At 35.8% G+C, this 18,341-nt stretch overlaps 1 protein-coding gene across 1 annotated transcript in view; it reads right to left on the reverse strand.

Moving 5' to 3' along the window:
- Window positions 1-18,341, reverse strand: part of SNX13 (sorting nexin 13) — a 79,777-nt gene that overhangs the window by 13,205 nt on the left and 48,231 nt on the right. Inside the window, 7 exon segments of the mRNA XM_068935044.1 lie at window positions 751-858; window positions 3,720-3,892; window positions 6,539-6,608; window positions 11,191-11,228; window positions 13,960-14,092; window positions 15,998-16,102; window positions 17,679-17,872. Of these exon segments, the coding sequence (XP_068791145.1) occupies window positions 751-858; window positions 3,720-3,892; window positions 6,539-6,608; window positions 11,191-11,228; window positions 13,960-14,092; window positions 15,998-16,102; window positions 17,679-17,872 (821 nt within the window).

Genomic DNA, 18,341 nt, shown 5'->3' on the forward strand with positions numbered 1-18,341 from the left:
ATTCAGTTTCATTATTTCTGAATGAAATTATTAAGATAGAATCTGTAATGTCTGTTTACATGTCCATCGAGTCAGATAGTGCACTTCAGTGCTAAACGACTGGGAAACTACTACAAAATGAAACATCTGAATTTATTAGGGTTGGGGAGATAGAGGTTCAATATGAAGAGAGAAGTTGTGCAGTTGTTGCACATAACCCAGCCTGGATGCCGTGTCAGTTGTTACATTACTGCACAAGAGTAGGTAAACACAGACATGAGTAATAGAAGTTGTCAGCAGCCTTCACGCACTCAAAAGCCAACACAGCTGGAACCTCACCAACTCAGAGGAGCCAAGACAGAAAGGGTTGAAAAGAAACCAGAACAAGCCAGAAGAGGTAAACTTACTAGCTAATATCACGTTTAAACCTCCTCCGCTATGCTATGTAGGATACACTTCCTCTTAATCTATTTGGATGAATTACTTCTATTAGTAAGTTTTCTGAATCCCTGGATATCTCAAAATTGAGCATCTGCATCTTCCTGTCATAGATCAGGGAGAGTTCCTGAAGTTATTTCACTTCTAGTTACTGTCACTACTCAAATTAATTTTGGCATTTAGTTTCAGCCGGCACACCTAAGACGGCCGTTTTGGAATAAAAGAAGAACAGCTAGGCAGTTTAATACCTCAGAAAAAAAACTTCAATTGAAAATACAACTTAAAAAAGAAAAGAAAAGAAAAGAAAAACCATCTTGAAACATAAAAGCTTACCTGCAAATATGCATTTAAGTCTTTTTTCCTTTTTTCCAAGAACTCTCTGTCCATATTGTTAAATGTCTTTTTGCCAGGAAGTTTCAGTATATTTGCAAGATTTTCAAACTGCGGGGTGAGAAAAAAAAACACAACAACTTTTCCTTTTTTTTTGTTCTATATTTAAAATATTTTTATACCACCACGTAAGCTCAGAAATGGGAGAAACCATTACAGTCATCTAATCTCCTCTGCCACATAACACCTGACATATAATTTCTGTATTAGTTCCATAACTCATATTCCCTGGAGAAGTCCCAATTAAAGGCAAGCAGTCAAGAACAAATGCCACAATAACTTGTCAGAAGACTGTCAAGGGCAAAATTTAATTTCAGAACATATATGCGATATTAGGTTCCAGTGATTACAGAACACTATTTTGAAATAGACATTTACTTTCAGGCTAGTGCTGCACAAATTGTTTATATGTCATCACATCTATTCAAAAAGATTTTGGTTCAAAGTTTATCACTGATATTTAGGCAGAAGTTAGTAGGGATATGACTATATATCAAGAGAATTTGCAAGTCTTTCTATAGCATCTTCCCTCTCCTCTCCTGATCAAATCTACTGATTACGGAGCTGCTCAAGAGCTAAGTTGTTCTTGGAGCAGATGGAGTGGATTTATTCACAGGGTGTAACACTATGCTTGATATGCCATCACCTGCGCCTTTGCTTCAGGTAACAACAATGACTGGCGTTGGTTGAAGTGTCTTCTACCATTCCATAGTTCCACCCACCGAAAGGGTGTTCCAGTGAAGCAGAGGAGAAAGAAGAGGCCCCAACACTTTGAAGAAGAACATAACATCTTTGCTACAACCCACAGCAATAAATGTGGCAAGAATAAAACTTGAAGAATCAGGATTATATTCAAGTACAGAATCCAGACTTCCCCTACATAATAACTAAGATTCTTTAGGGGGTAAAGAAAAAATAGCTGCAGTATCTGGGCTTAAAGAACCAACTTGGGAAAAGGTGATATGCTCTTCTCTCTAAAGAAGACTACAAAATCACATTTAAATTGCTTTAAATGAGCGGTTGACTCCATTTTAGTCCCTGCAGAGCGTCATTTTATGACGACATCATTAAAATTTGTAAGATCATATAGTTTGCACACAGTTTATGGCCTGCAGGAGGAGGCAAAGAGTAACTTTCCAACTTTACCAATCCCATTCTATTGGATGTGTGTCACGCAGGGAGAAAAAGCAACCGAAGAGAGAATCTAGGTTTCGTTAGAATATCTGTACCTAAATGGAAGCAATCTATGCAAAGAACAGCCTCTGTTTTAAATACAGATATCAGTTTCTAATGATAGTTTTTAAATTACTAACTAACAAAATTGATGTGAACCTATACAGTACTTTAAAGAAAAAAAGCCCTTACAAATAATATGCACAGGTAGCTTCAATTCTGTTTTGGATCAAGTACTAATTTTCCTGGAAAAACATGAACAATAATCTCTGCCCTTCCTATTAATTTTGAGTAACAGATTCTAACCTTTATCCTTAAGAAGTCAATTTATAAAAACAACTTGAATATACATTCGAAAAGAAGAGGGGTATTCAGTGTTCCAGTGACGTTCCTGTACCTGGAAACTCAGTAGAAACGTCAATTTTATTGTCAAATCAAAGCAAAATTGTTGGGGTTTCTGAGATACTACAAAGAACTAAAATAATTTCTTTACTTTTTGCTATCTTAATGTTCCAGAATTATGTTTTTTTCCCCAGTAAATTCAATCCAAGGAAACTGGATTTAGCAACAAGAAAATTCTGAGCTTTATCATCTGGAAAAGTGCTGCTGCTGTCCTTTTTTTCCTCCAGTCAGGTAGTGGTAGGTCAGTTTTAAATGACTACCCATATTAGCACATTAACTCATTATAACATCAAGGAACCCACACCTGTTTCAATAGTTCAAGGATTCTTTGGATTAATTAAAAAAAAAAAAATCCATTTTCAAGACAAGTCCAAAAAGGTGATATTTCAAATTTATTGACAGCACTGTAAGTTAATCAGAATTTTAAAGAAAAGATAGATTTTGTTAAAACAAATATTCAATGATTTATTTTTAATAATGCTATTTCCATTTTTGCTATTGTTTTGACTTCACAGTGCTAACCTACCTGCTCAGAAGTTGTTCTCTAAGCCTCCCTACTAACAACAGAGTAAAGGGCTATAATCCCACACTTCTTACCAGTTAAAAGGTTTATGCAGTCAGTCTAAACGCTGCAAAGATTTGGTTTAAAAGCATCTTACTCTATTCTTTTAAAATCAATGCATTACTGACACTTATTCATGTCAGCAGGTTCTACTTTGTACCAGCTGGTGAATTACAAGTCTCTCTATTTCTTCTTCTTTCATTTTATGGGGGTTAAGAGTCTGAGAACACAAGCAGAGCAATAAAAGACAGATTGTCTAGCAGTACACAGAACTGCTAACAGCTGTCCCTTCTAAGACTCCACCGATCCTTAACGTTTCACTTAAAACCTAAATGCCTATTTCCCAAGCTCAGTTTTTATTTCCTAATCTCTGTGACAAATACCACAAATGAACTATGCCACTGTTCCAGATCAACACTCCTTCCACCTGAACCTTTTTAAGTAAAGTTAAGCAAAGGGAAAACAAACAAACAAATAAATCCCTCTCAAGTTCCACTTACTTTTATTAAAGCAATGATACAAGCATCAGTTACTAAATTGCACACAGGGGCACCTGTAAACTGCTCAGTACAAATAACATGTTATCACACAGTGGTACACATAGCGGATATTGTTATCCATAATAGTGGAACAAATCTAATTTAATGTAAAATAATGTATTACTATAACTCTACATCTCAGTTCACTTTGAGAAAGTCAGTTCTCGTGCCATACCATCACACAGAAAAAAATACCTTTCCAAGAAACCCTAAAAGGTTTCTGCGCGATGAACTACCTGTTCAGTGATCCTCATGTGAAAGTCATGGAAGTCACTGTAGCGCCGGTATGTCTTCCATGTCTCTTCACTGTTTGGATTTCGCCGATGGACCGTGATAGCATACAGTGCATATGTCTTGCCATGGTCATTACATACTCCTGCCACAGCATATGGGTCATAGTCAGCATAGACTAGTAGTTTAAAAACAAAAATAAAAAGAGAACAAACAGAAGAAAGGAAGACGAAAGGACACAAACGTGAAGTGAAGAAATGTCTGAAGTGACAGACTCGAGACAAAAATGGACATGTAAGCAGAAGAGTAAAGCCATCCCTTTATCCAAAGCCCTTTATAAGTGGTACTCTCCAGAAACTTACTATGGGAATTTAAGTTTAATCTATAGTGATTAAGCAGCCTAAAAGTTTGACAAGTTTCACTGACATGCTAACCATGGACAAAGAATAGAAAACACTGCAGCTTCTAAGAACAATGAATAGTTTCTATTAAAAATAATTTTAGACTAATGAACTCAAGATATGGGTGAAAAACAGTTTTAAAATCAGACAAAACTCTAGTCAGCAAAATACCTTCTACTTGTGCTATAAAAAATCTACCAAAGTAAACTTCAAAGGCAAAAGATAGCACTGACAAGTAGAATGTTGCAAGCATTCAATTTTCTTATTAACATCAGCAGTTTGTTATCAACAATAACATACACATAAGCCAGCCACTGTTTCTGTAAGTCAACAGAAACTATATATACATACACACACACATATATAGATACATATGCATGCACACACACATTTTATAGAGAAGTCAATTGCAGATTAAAAAAAAAAAAAGATAGCCATCTTGAACAGAAACAAAGACCTTTGTTCTCCATCGCACATTTTAATTTTCTCTTGCACTTTCCTCCCAACCCCAGTGCAGAATTTATTTTTCAAAAATTTCCATTTAGTCTACAGAATAGCCTAGAAACAACTGTGTATACAGTTTAAATTGTGTGTACACATTTAAATTGGCAACAGCGTGTATCTTTAAGTATGGAACCAATACCAAGTAATACAGTATTTCAATAGCAAGATAAAAATCCTTCTTCATTACAGTCTGCGAATTTCTCAATGCACCGGTGCTCTATAACATGTACTTTTCTTAATAAATCATCAGCTCTAACCTCTGTTGTGCTTCCAATCTTGACTTCTCTGAAGTAGAGGGGGGAATGAGGCATAAGCAGCCAGTAAGCACCTTTAGGAGAAGGACAACTGCTGACAATGTAAGAATTACTCACTAGCCACGTGCACATTAGTAAAGGTGTAATCACCACCCTTTCTTTTGGCATCTACCCTCTAGATAAAGAGTAATGAATGCTGAACCCCAAGAGAAAAGAGCAGGCAGTCAGGATACTGCCAAAAGACCGCCCAGAGAATTGAATGTGGAAGCCCTGGCAGCCACAGGCGCTTCTGAGCAAACCTCATCCTCTAACCTCACGCTGACCACTCTGCCGTGCTGCCACTGAACCACAACTCGGAGATGCTGTTGAACTGCACCTTTAGGAGCACCACAGGACTGGCAGAGAAAAAAAAGCAGCCGCCCCCTAACAGGCTGCTTAGGTAACAGCCTCCTAACCAGCACTTCTTTTGCTAAGCAAAGCAAGGTGAATCCTCAAAAATCATGGAGAAGGTCTGGTATACCCAGACCTGTATTATACCCTGCCTGTACTAAACAGGTAGAAGAAAGGATCCTGCACACAGATGCAAGACTGTCCACAGCATCCACAAGGCAGGGACTTTTATTTCTCATTCAAGCATCAGGTGAAGAAGGAGATATCCAGTTTAATCTTATCTTTCAGTTTAAGCCTTTAAGCATCCCTTCATTCAGCTGCAGTGTTACGGATAGACAGAATCAAGCTGACAGCTATCCGCGAGTGCTGCCATCAAGATAATACATGAAACATTATCTGCGTGGTTTTAAATTTACCCTTTTTTACCTTACCTTAGAAAGACCAAAACAATACAACTCCTAAGTTTAATTCAGAGAATAAGTATCTTTATCATTTTAAATAAAAAGCAAAATTTTGAATCCTAATTTTTAAAAGAATTTTTCACTTCTTTGAATAGCAAATTCAGACAGAAGAGGGCTGAGAGCTGATTACGAAGGTACTATTGGATTGTAGCATGCTTGCAGACTAGGTTAAAATAGCAGAGTTAAACTGAAGTGTCAAGTAGTTGAATTCTAGCTCATAACACAACTCTGCTATATGAATGTGTAATTTCAAAAAAGTCTATTGCATAAACTCTACAAAATGTGTGTCCAAAAGACTCACTCACAATTTAGTTACCCCAGTGGAATCCTGCCTAACTAGGCCATTTACAAATGATATCTGATAAACTTATTATGTACTCTCATGCACATAAAATTTTAACTTATTACTAGTAAAAATTTTTCAAAAAACATCCAAAAATGCCCCCACTGTGAAGATTGAAGTAACTACCTCAAATGAAGCTAAGTCAATGAGGAAGCACAAGAAGATAAGGGAAGATTTTATAGTAAGAGAAGTAAACACCCAAGAATTACAATTGGAGAAATAATTACAAGTAACATATGCAACAAAAATTAAATTACATTGAAGTACAGAAATACAGTCTACGACTGAAATAGCAATTCTGTAAGGATTTTCATTACAATAACTTAATGGAAAATATGAATTCAAATGTTATATGAGGTTTAAAAAAAAAGGGAAATAATTAGGGTTTGAAGAGCCTATAATAATAATAATAATAAAAAAAAAGGAGCTGAAAAGAGAAAAGAAGCAAGCGACTGTCATAGAGTCACTTACCAGTATCTGAGATGTATGCATGGATTTGAACTGTCTCATCAGAAGGGACATTTGAGAGGTCATCTAAGGACTGCAGGGTTGGGGAGAAAGGGGACAAGTAAGGAACAGGCAAGAGAGAATATGATCATAGACACAAGCAAGAGAGGCTTTTCCTTTAATCTATTTCATTTTCAAACTCTCAGTTCACAATACTAATAGAATACCTTAATGCACTGTAACAATTAAAATAAGTATTCTTATTATCTCACTATTAAAACCTTATTACACAAATGGTAGGGCACCTATTCTTCCCATGGTGTCCTCACAGTTTTGTGTTGAGTGATGTATTTTGTCACCGTCAATTATAATCACAGAAGTATAACTATATCGAGTCTTTTACTGAGTATCAAATAAATAAACAACATAGCTATGAAGATATAGAGGTTTTACAATATTTAGATCTTTTGATTATATTGTTTTACTACTGCATTTTCTTTTAAGGGACTTAAAACATTAAACAAGTTATAGTGCAGTAAAAATTGAGTAACTTCTCTGCTGTGTGTAAAAAAACACATGCTTCCTTCAGAAATGTTTTCCCTTGTAACAAATAAAAAGCTACATTTTCAGCTAGGCTAATGTCCTGTCTCCCTATTTAGTAATTATCCAGGATCAGCTTAACGGGTTTCTCTCCATCTAAAGAATCTTTCCTACTATTTAAAATCACTACATCTGACTACTGATATTTAGCATAATCTTGCTGCGCAAAATTGTTGGGCGAGCAGCCTGGATACACAAGTGCATTTGCCAAAAATAGAGGCTAGGCCTATGGACACATATGGACCTAATATTAAATTACTGGGTTTAAAAGGGTCAAAGATGGAACCTACTTAAAACAACTAGGGACTTCGGATCTTGACTCCTTTGGGGATCTTACCCAGAAATTCTCAAAGACATGCATTCAGAACGAATGTGTAACTACCCACATATCTTTCACAGTAGTTTGATATCACAGCTTAACCAAGTCACTGTAACACTGAGGTGCCACCAGAAGTTATGTGGAGTGCAACCGGTTGGGCAGCAGTGTCATACCTACGTCAAACTAAGTTCTCAACAGGCACCAGTAAAGTTTCCCTACACCTCTTAAAATAATCCAGTCTTATGTGGTCTTAATATGCTAGACTTGAAAATACAAATTTAAGGACCTTGCTTCTTGTCCCTTTCCCATCTGAATTTTTTTCCATCTTCACCATAGCCCAACTTAGGGCTTCACTATAAAAGGAATAATTTCCTCTTTAAAGGAAACGGTTCTTCTCTGCCTCAACCACCAGCTTTTCAGTTAACCTCTAACCTAAGCTTAATTTCTATCACGGAATGCATGGGTAAGAACATTTCTGCTATAAAATCTAAACCTTGAAGAAATGGCATAGTTAAAAAGTTCTGAACACGCTAATTATGCTTTGATGTGTACTGACGCAAGCAGTCTCCTTTGTATCTTATGATTAAGCTTGTAGACTTAATCAGAAGATATGACGGAGACTGCTTACCTCAGCACATACAAAAGTCCCAGAGAGAAAAAAAGGTAGAAGAAAGAAGCCTGTTTGAGAAATCTATTTAGCTACTGGATATTATGATGCTAGAAGTTTACAGAGGTTCAGTGGAAGAACAGATGAGTTCATGAAGAAATATTTTAAGGGCAGACATTATCTTTACCTCAAGAAGTCCTAGATCTGTAAGTTACTGGAGGCTGGAGAGTATTCTGGGGAAGTATCACTAAGTGAACCACTCTGATAATCTTCATGAGACATTTGCTTTTGGCTGTTGGTTACAGGGCTAGACTGTTTCTCTATCTAGTCCATTATGCAAGTCTCCCTTGGACAGCAATAACCCTGTATGATGTGCCGTATGCTGCAATATTCCTGTTAAGGAGCAATATAACATCTGAGATTGCTGCCATTCATCAGTGTGCAGTAGCTTGGGTAAAGCCCTGATATCCTTTAAGAGAGTGCTAGGATTTGATTAGCAGTAAGGCGTATTATTATAGAAGATAAGTAACAATTGACTGCTCTAACCCTTTTGCTTGCTATGACTTTATACTATTGCTGAACTTTTTAAAAGAGGTCATCGTTTATGGCTGTCTGCTGCCCTTTACTGATTGGCACACTGACAGTTCAGTTTCTCCTGAAATGCAAATGGAGGAGGGATCAAGCTAGCATACATTAACGACCTTTAGAAGCTGAACCCAGCCATTTCTCCCGCTTTCAAGATCTGGGATATGGAATACCTGCACAACTACCTCTATGTGCTCAATGCAAAAGCCACATATGAAGCTCATCTTACGGATCCATTTAGATGTAACCTGCAAGAGTTTATTCCACAACGGTTTTATACCCCAGAAAAGGTGCCATACTGGTTTAATATAGCACATTTATGTATCAAATCAAAGGCAGAAATTAAGAAATTGCTTTCGTAAAATAAATTTTCAAAAACAGTTTTGAGCCTCTCCTCCAATCAATCTTAAAATAAGGGTATAGACTGCAGGAGATACATTGTATAAGGGAAACTTCAGCCAACGCTCAACAACTGTGGCAAGGCACTATAGGGCAACAATTAATAGAAGAAATTAAATAGTGGAGACTTGAACAGCTAATAAAACAGACAATTTATTTTTAAAATGTCCTGATATCACCAACATGAGGTATATTCCCTGAATAAAGGCTAATTAAAATGCAAAAGCATCACACCACAACTCCATCTTATTTAATGCATTGTCATTAGTTAAAAGTACAGAAATTTGCTGACCTCTGAAGTAACCTTTTCCATGGTTTATTTTGCTTTATATAACTGACTGACACAAGGGAGCTATACTATTAGCACAGACATTTACTCTTGACATGGAGCTCAGCCAGGAAAAGCTAATTTGCCAATATTCAGACACCTGTAAAAGCACTGAAAACCCTGAACAGCACAGAACAATACAGACTACAGAAAGCAAAAGTTCTTCTGCATAAACAGACATTTATTATACATTTCTGCTAAAATGTCCTCCACTCTCTACAAAAATAATACATGCAGTATTCTATAAATATACTTTTCAGAATAAAAATAAGACTTTGAAGTGTCCTGTGCAAATACCTGTCAGTATTGCAACAGTGTTTCATAAACACTTTAAGACTTTCTAACTTAGTTTGGAAGGGTCGCATTAAATTAGTAGTAGATAAAAACTAACCAAATTACCTACAGCAAAGACAAATCCCTACCCATAAAATACTTTGATATGTCAGAATTTTTTAAAGAAATATTTGAAATATCTTTTTTAAAACCGTAGTCAATTTTAAAAAGCTCTTTTGTGAAATGTTATTATTGTTATATATAAACTTATTTAAAAAATTAGCTAAAGTAAGCTTTTCTGCATCTAAAAGGATTTTATGTAAGTTGCATCGGTTAAACATTTATTTACATCCTTTCCTTCATATTGCAAAATGTAAACAACAGGAAAACAATATAGTACACAATAGGAAACAATACAGTACAACAGCCGAGCCCTCAAAAAAAACAAAAACACACCCACAAAACCCTACAAGAGCATGCTTACATTTATGTTAAATGCATTCCTTTATGGAATGAATTGTATTTGTTTGCCCGCAGAGCAAGGCAATCTAACTAATGCACTGGAGCTCCTAAGGAGCTGCAGAATCCTCCTAGAATGACCTGGAATTGTTTTTTGAAGCACGTAAGTCAGAAACTGCCCACCAATCTCATACCTTTCTAAAGGCACAAGACCTATGACAATTCTCTCTGAGGTAAAATTGAACCTTGCCTGTCTCGTGGCTCCGTTTCATGCAGTTTTAAGAAACATGCGGGAGGAAGGGGAGGAAACAGATCTAATACGTGTCCAGTTTTTCCTCTTTAAATGACTATGATTTGATTTTCGGTTTAAAACACTCTAAACCTAACAAAAATCTATGAGGGAAAAAACATTTGAAAGAAGACAAGTGAAAAGTATACAACTACTTTCACACTTTTGAAACCAGGCAGTATGTGTATAGGCATGTTATCACGTTTTTAGATTCATGTAAGTAATAAAGAAAGGGGCCTGACAAACTTAAATAGTCAAGAACTGCTTAAAAAATTTATACCACAACGTGAATTTGAAAGTGATACGGTTATAAATGAAAACGCATATTCTGAATACACAAAATCCAGACTTTTTCCATGTTTCCTAACCAAGTCCTATGTGTAAAAACTACAAAAATGTAGTTAAATTGTTCATTTTAGAGTTTATTTGAACTTAATTATTTGAGATTTCAAAGGATTTTTTTCACCTATTACCACCTAACCCCTAATTCATGCCTATTTTAAAAAAAGAACATTTGATAGGAAAGTGCTGTTTGCATAAATCAATTCATTGTAGCTGAATGCATAGTTTCTCACAGGAAAAGAATGCAAATATTTCATGAAATACATGGAGAGGTGGAAAAGGGACAGGTTTATCTTATAACTTAATTGATATCTGAGGTTTGTTGCAGTTTGATTTAACAGCAAGGTAGCTTTTATCTGAAATTAAACTGTAATGCAGTAAACCCCTTAACACATACACAATTCAAACTACTTTACAACACTTTCTCTACTATCGGGAAAAAAAAAAAAAACCCTGCCAACAACAAAGCTCTTACCAGATTTATGCTGCCAGTAGGAGATCCATTAAAGGATTCTGGGAGCAGTGAAGAAGGAGGAAAAGGAAAAATGAGTTAGATTTTCTCTGAAGTTAGGCCATACACAAGGAAAAAAAAACTGCAAAGACAAAACATTATGGAAAAATCAGACAACTGTGGCATTGAACAAGTGTCGTGTGCAACGTCCAAGCACTTCAACCTTCCAATAAAAACAAATGAAAATGTGTGTAAGCACATGTAGCTTAGAAATAAATACTCCAGAGAGCATTTAGTTTTATTTTAAGCTCATATTATCACATTAAATTGCTTTGTTAAGAGTCATCTTAACAGTTAAAAGACTTCAATTAGATCTGTACTTCAGTTATAGAGAAGAATGATTTTAGACTTGCTGACTTCTTGGGACTAACTACAGGGGAAAAAAAAAACGTTTGGAATGATCTCATGTTTACTCGCTTTGCTAGAAAACAGAAATTTAAAAAGTTGTCTTCAGCCTGAATATTACAATGTTCTTCTATTAAACTAATTTTGAAAATGAAAGCTATTACTGTAATTTTATTCAACAGAACTGTAGCTAGCCCTTCCACCCAAACCCATTTGTAAGAATAAAAGCTCAGACTTGAGAGTGCAGGAACAGACAGGGACAAAAGGACAGGTTACTATAATTACCTGAACTCCCACATGAGGTATACAACAGCATCACACAAGTAATAATTTAATTTAACACAAGAATACTAAAAAATTTGTTTAAAAAGAACGCCGTGTGTGTCCTTAGCCACTACGCACACAACGGCAGCATGCATCACACTACTTCAGAAGGCATAACGGCTTTTAAGAAAATCTGATAGACTGAGGACACCTGTCCAGGTCCCTGGAAGGATCTGGTTTCTTCCACATACTAGAATCAAAACATCTCAAAAACAGCATGGCAGTATAATTTAAACAAGATAAAACCAAACAACAAACAAACAAAAACCCACAAGGAAGACGATACACACACAGTGTACAGTAAATTCCTGTACAACCCCTCAAAAAACAAAACCAAAAAAAACTCTCCTCTTCCCCCTCCTCAGTAACATATACGTAGAAAGGAAGAGCCCCACTAACATTCACCAACTGTAATGAAGCTACTATTTCTGTTACTTCCACCACACTAAGACAAAAAACAGCTACAAATAGTAGCTTGAGTTGTACATTCTGCACTTAAGCTTGCCAGCAGCAAACCAAAAGCTGGTAAACACCCAACACCAGCAGTACATTCTGAAATAGCATCAGGCATCCCCTGCATTCTTTTTTAGTCCCTTCCACGTTAAAGTTTGCTTAAATCTCAAAGACTTCAGAATCTTTTGATATTCCGTCTCTAGAAAAAACATGAACTGAATGCTCATGCTCTCTGACTGACAGATAAGGGACAGACCGACTTTTATTCCTATTCGCTCTAACAGTACGTTACCTACCTAAATAGAATAAAATGCTTTTAGTGGCATCCAATATTTGTTAATGATTTTGTTAGATTTACACACTCAGGGATGTTAAATGGGAAATGACCTGACCTGTATCTGACCCAGGTAAAATCATGAAAATTTTTGCAGAACTCCCTTTGATTTCTTTAAAAGAATTTAGAAGACTGAAAATTGTTCAGTGAACAAATTAAAACTTATGGAGCACAACTAGCACATGAAAACATTATATTCACAAAAGCTGGTCAATAAGAGGCTAAAACCACTAAACAAAAAAGAACAAGATGCAATAGTTAGGTAGAAGGATTTAAGAATATGAGAATGAACATGCAGATGGAAAAAGTGCTATTGAACACTGTATATACTAATTTAGGTTTTGCAGAGCCATCGGAGATCGCTCCATCAATAGGACCATTTCATAAGTAAAAGAATATGGTGGAGTGAATAAATTAATATTAAAAAGAAATACAAGTGAGAAGATCAAAGCTGTCTTTACAATTCTAATTCTTATGATTTTTCAGACAAAGTATACCACTAGAGGGTAGTAAAGTATGCATTCCTCCTTCCATTTTCAGTTATTTCTCTTTTCAGAAATAGCCTTCAGTTTATTCAAAACTGTACCTTAAGGGCTTTAAAAAAAAAGATGTAATTCTGTGCGGAAAGGGAGCTATGTTAAAATTACTCTCTAGGCACTATGCTATTGGGAAGCACACAAAGGAAGGTAAACTATTAAAAAAAAAAAAAACCCTATTTCAAGGAATGCAATGGGAAACATGGGAAAAAAATGTACAAAAATGAACATTTCAGAAGTCAAGGCCCCCTAGATCTACACAGGACCGAGAAACAACATATTGAAGTTGTAATCTCAATTCATAACTGAAAATGAGTTCCCAGGTTTTCAGTTTTCCAAAGAGCTTTAAAAATCAAATACCCTACATACTTTTAGATGACTATTTTTAGATGCTGAATAGTTATGTATTAAAACAACCCAGTAAGTTGAAGCAACTCAATATTTTGAAAGAAATGCAAGTGACCAAATCACATACTTATTTTAGCCACACACGTGTGACTGAGACTTAACAACAAAAAAAAAAATTACATGAAGATGATAAACTTATTAGGGAAAAAGGCATCTGATTTTCAAAACAATTTATTAAAAAGTAGAAATAGGATACACTAATATTAAAAATCAGAGATACTACAGGAACTTCATCTGATTTCTCAGAAAGGATATGTACAATTTCCTCATTTTTATATTAAAGCAGAAAAAAGAATGGTGTAAAAAAAAACCCCTTACAGATAAGTAGCTCACCTCCTTCACCGTCATCTGATCCTCTGAAGCTAGGATCCTTCAGCATATCCAGCTCAGCTAACATACGCACATACAATACATTCTGTTTGAATGAAGGGTAGAATCTTTCATCTCGCAGCATCAAGTCATACACCTTATTGAAATAAAAAATACTAACCTTAAGAATATCCAGTAACTTTTTAATCAATCATACTAGTTTTCATAAATTTTACTTGATCGACATATATCAGGGCGTTCTATTCCTTGTGTATGGGTTTTCCTTAAATCCTACTCTGACTGCGTAAAATTTCAATGCAGGCTTAACCTTAACACAATCAGTTCCCATTACATTTCCATTAAAAGTATAACAGAATCTCAGAAAACATCATTCTTACCAGAGGGAGTATGTATGGATAGCAAGGCAAGTAGCATGTTAAGTGTAAATGTTTCCTTCCTCTCCTCTTATCCCAACTGCACTATAACTATATTTAGCCATTACCATTTCACAAAGCTTATTCCTCAGAGTCCTTCTTTGCTGATAAACTATAAATGTAGATTAAGACACTTCGGGAGGGAGGTGAGAAGAAGGAAAAGAAGGAAGGGAAGACATCACACACTACACCACATTTCTGAAAATTTCCAGTTCAGCCATTACAGTTAAATCCTACATCACAAAGATTTAGCCACACCACCAAGGTGTCTACGTAGCAGGAAAGCAGTGAGCCCACTGTATAGGCTATACTACTATCTTCTTTTTTTCCATATCATCACGTCCAATCACGCAACTACTTACTTAACTAGTTACACAAACCAGGTTTATCACAAAGGCAACTGGCAATTTAAGTACGTAGGGATTTTAAAAGGGAGAATATACACTGTGTGAGATTTTTAAACCCTTAGAAAATTGCCTTAAGAAAACAGATCTTCACCAATTGATTCCTATCAAGTACTGTTAAAAAGATACACACACACACACAAGAAAATATACATATATATTTATACGTAGTGGAAACTAATCCATATACATTTTGGATATTCAGGCTAACTTATTTTAATGGTGAGAATTGTTAATGGAACACTGAACAAGGAAATATAACAAGTGCTATCATCTGATAAGAATGGAAAAAACCTTCATGCAGGTCTGAGGAAGCCAATTTCTATTAAAACACATGAGAATTTTATGCTCTCTTCAGTATAATGAAATCACATACAAGGCCCTTGTAACCTGCTTTATGAAATGTAAATTTTACAAGGTGTTTTCATTAGGCCTAAACACATCTCTCAAGTACAGACTGATTTTAAGTTTTACAGCTTGTATCACTAACTTTTAAAGTATATGAGAACATTAAGTTAGATACCTGATTTTTTTTAAAAATCTCTCTTAGATTGCATATGTAATTTGCTAATGGAATATTAATCATTCTCTCATTCCTATTTAAAAATACTTATATCAGAGTGACAAAAATCTATGTACACAAGTACTAAAATTACAGTTCTGTCTCTGGTACGTGCTGCTTCTGAGAGCCACACTGTGTAGGCCTGCAGAAATACATTGAAATAGAACAGTCAAAAATCTGAGTTTTGCTAAGTTTCTTTGAAGAGAAAGAGACAACGCTTTGTATTTTTCATATGAGTTTAGTATTTTTGTGGCTATTTTAACTCCTTGGTAGAGATACCATATTGAATTTAAAAACATGCTTACGCCTAGCTTTCAAAAAGAGAGCTCAAAACAGACTAATATTATACCACTCAGCTGTTACTCTACATAAACGTGTTTTCTTAGGTTGGTGCATAAAAAAACAGTAATCCCACAATTTTAGTTCTGCTTCATGACTAATTTCATATTGGACACCTTCTGCTTCCACCCGTGGTTTTTAAAATCATGGGCTACCTGGCTAAGCAAAAGTTAGCAATTTAAAATATGATTTTTATAAAATAGAAAAATGGTAAAATAAGTTTGAGATTTCAGACATGTGAATTCCCTCCTCCTTTGCAACGGCTACAGTGAAGTTTAACAGCCTTAACAATTCCTCAGAAATACAGGATGAATAGAGTATACCTTTCTCTGAATGTCATCAAAGATTTCAGGTGTTGGATCCTCATGGTTCAGTGTTTCTGCCAGTTTTGCTACTAAGTTGTCATCAATATTAACTCTTGGAGATGCCTGCCATAGAGATCTAAATCAACTTTTGCAGCGTAAGAACAAAAAAGCTTCTATTTTCACAAATAAAATCCAACAAATAATTCCACAATTCTGCAAGCAAACTCAGTTTCTTCTTGATAGGTATTTCTAGCCTCAGAACTGTCTAGAATACACAAAGAAGCCAGAAAGAACTGCAGTGAGATGCAAAGGGTATGTGTTCAAATTCAGAAATTCTGGGATTAAATACTAAGAACCACCTTTAAAACATTATGCTCACTAGAGTGAGCATCCAAGCTAGATTTACTCAGGCTTGAAAACAAGTTATTTATTTATTCACAAGTAGTAATATCTAAACTCAGAAATGAAGAAGCCAATTAGAAAGTAAATGGATGAAGTCCCAAAGTGTCTGAGGAAAGACTAAACAACTGTCAATTCTGTCAAGTTCTGCAGAGATTACCAGGAACTGTAATCACAACAGTTTTTCACACAGACCCTACTACAGCTACCACAAGCGACAGCATACTAACCAGCTGTCAGATTCCCAGTCATCCCTTGGTATGGCAAATCTCAAACTACTACCTGTTAGACATTCTTTTAGGCAGGCCCGAGTTCACATCCCTTCTCAATATTCTGTACTAGACACAGGAGCCAGCACTGAACCAGATCCAATGAAGCCCACTCGAGCTATTAAGCACAGCTGAGAGGCTGAGTTTATCAGCTTTGCAATAACTCTGGGATTAGGTGCTTTCCGACTTTGAACTGGCTAGGGTCCAGTCAGCTGAAAATCCAGCAGAAAATCCAGCAGAGCAAGCTTCAGACAGTATAAAGATCAAGTCAACATACTATTGAGGTGAAAAACCAAAAGTGGAGGAAATAATGCAGAAAAGGAAACATTACAACAGACTTAAGGGGTAATTTGTTGAACAAAGCTTTTGTGCAAGCGGAGAGGTGGTTTCTATGCATACACAGATTCAGAATAATGATGCTTTGTTAATACAAGTTGAGAAGTGTTTTCTTCCACTTAAACGTAAACTGTTATTACAAGACTACTGGAAATATTCAAGTTTAGCTTGTCAAAGGACACCTAACAGGGTTATACTTAAGCAATTTATATAGACAGTTGTAGATGCACAGGAAGTTATTTCATTTGAAAATTCAACTTTAAACCAGTTTTACACAAACACTGGGTTGCATTTTGTAGCAAACTTTTCCTCTTAAACAGACAGAGGAGGGAAGGGCGAAAGGAAGGGAAGGGGGGAAGGAGAACACAGAGGGAAGTAATTGCTTATTTTGTCTCCATGGGTTTTTTTCAGTTTTTCTTCTATAAATAGAAAATCAATTTTTGAAGATTGCATCCAATGCATTTGATAGGACAGTTACTGCCAACACAAGTCTTTTAAAAAGAAACAACGGAAAGAAATCATTTTCTCGCTGCTTGATGTAAGGAGACAGGAGACACGCAGGTAATAGCTTAAATGACAATTCATAAACAACCTGGGCTACATCAAATCCATTTCATATTAATGTAGCCATAACTAACAGATAACTATTCATAGAAAGAGTACGTTTAAACAACTCAGAAATAAGTTATTCCTACCTTCTCTGATAGATATTGCTCATAAACTCCAACTGCAGCTGCTCTTAATAGACCTTTGGTTTGATTAGTCTGATGCTTTCCATCTTTTTGCCGGCTTTGCAATACCTCCAGCTGCTGCTGTGCTGTAACCCTGTATCCTTCCACTGTCATCCAGAAAAACAGATGTGCTTGGCCACCAGTTTGCTGCATGTAATCTACAAAAAATAAAAAACATCCACCTCACAAATATAATTGCTAGTGCACATCTTAGAGTAAGAATTCTCTGAGATGGCAACTAAATACGGAACTCCAGGATCTGACCACATATTGAACATTAAGTACGGCATTGACTAGAACAGTTGTCAGCTAGGCTCAGAAAAATCAAGGACTATATACATAATTTGTTGATAACCAGTAAACAACATTTGGAGTACAGTCTAGAACTAGGCAGTTAATCTTAATGATTCAGTCAAAACCGAATAATAATCATTATTGTGTGGATACAGGCTTGTGCAGCACGATATGAGTTGAGAGGAAGTTCAGCTGGAATTCTAACAAGTCACATGCATCTACTGTATTAGAAAGGCTATAAGCAGCAACAAAGCTGTTCAATATTCTCGGTAATGATCATCAACAGCACAATTTACTTACAGAAAAGAACAAAGCATTAGGAAATATTAAATT

This window comes from Struthio camelus, chromosome 2, assembly GCF_040807025.1.
Source record: "Struthio camelus isolate bStrCam1 chromosome 2, bStrCam1.hap1, whole genome shotgun sequence".
Lineage (NCBI taxonomy): Eukaryota > Metazoa > Chordata > Aves > Struthioniformes > Struthionidae > Struthio > Struthio camelus.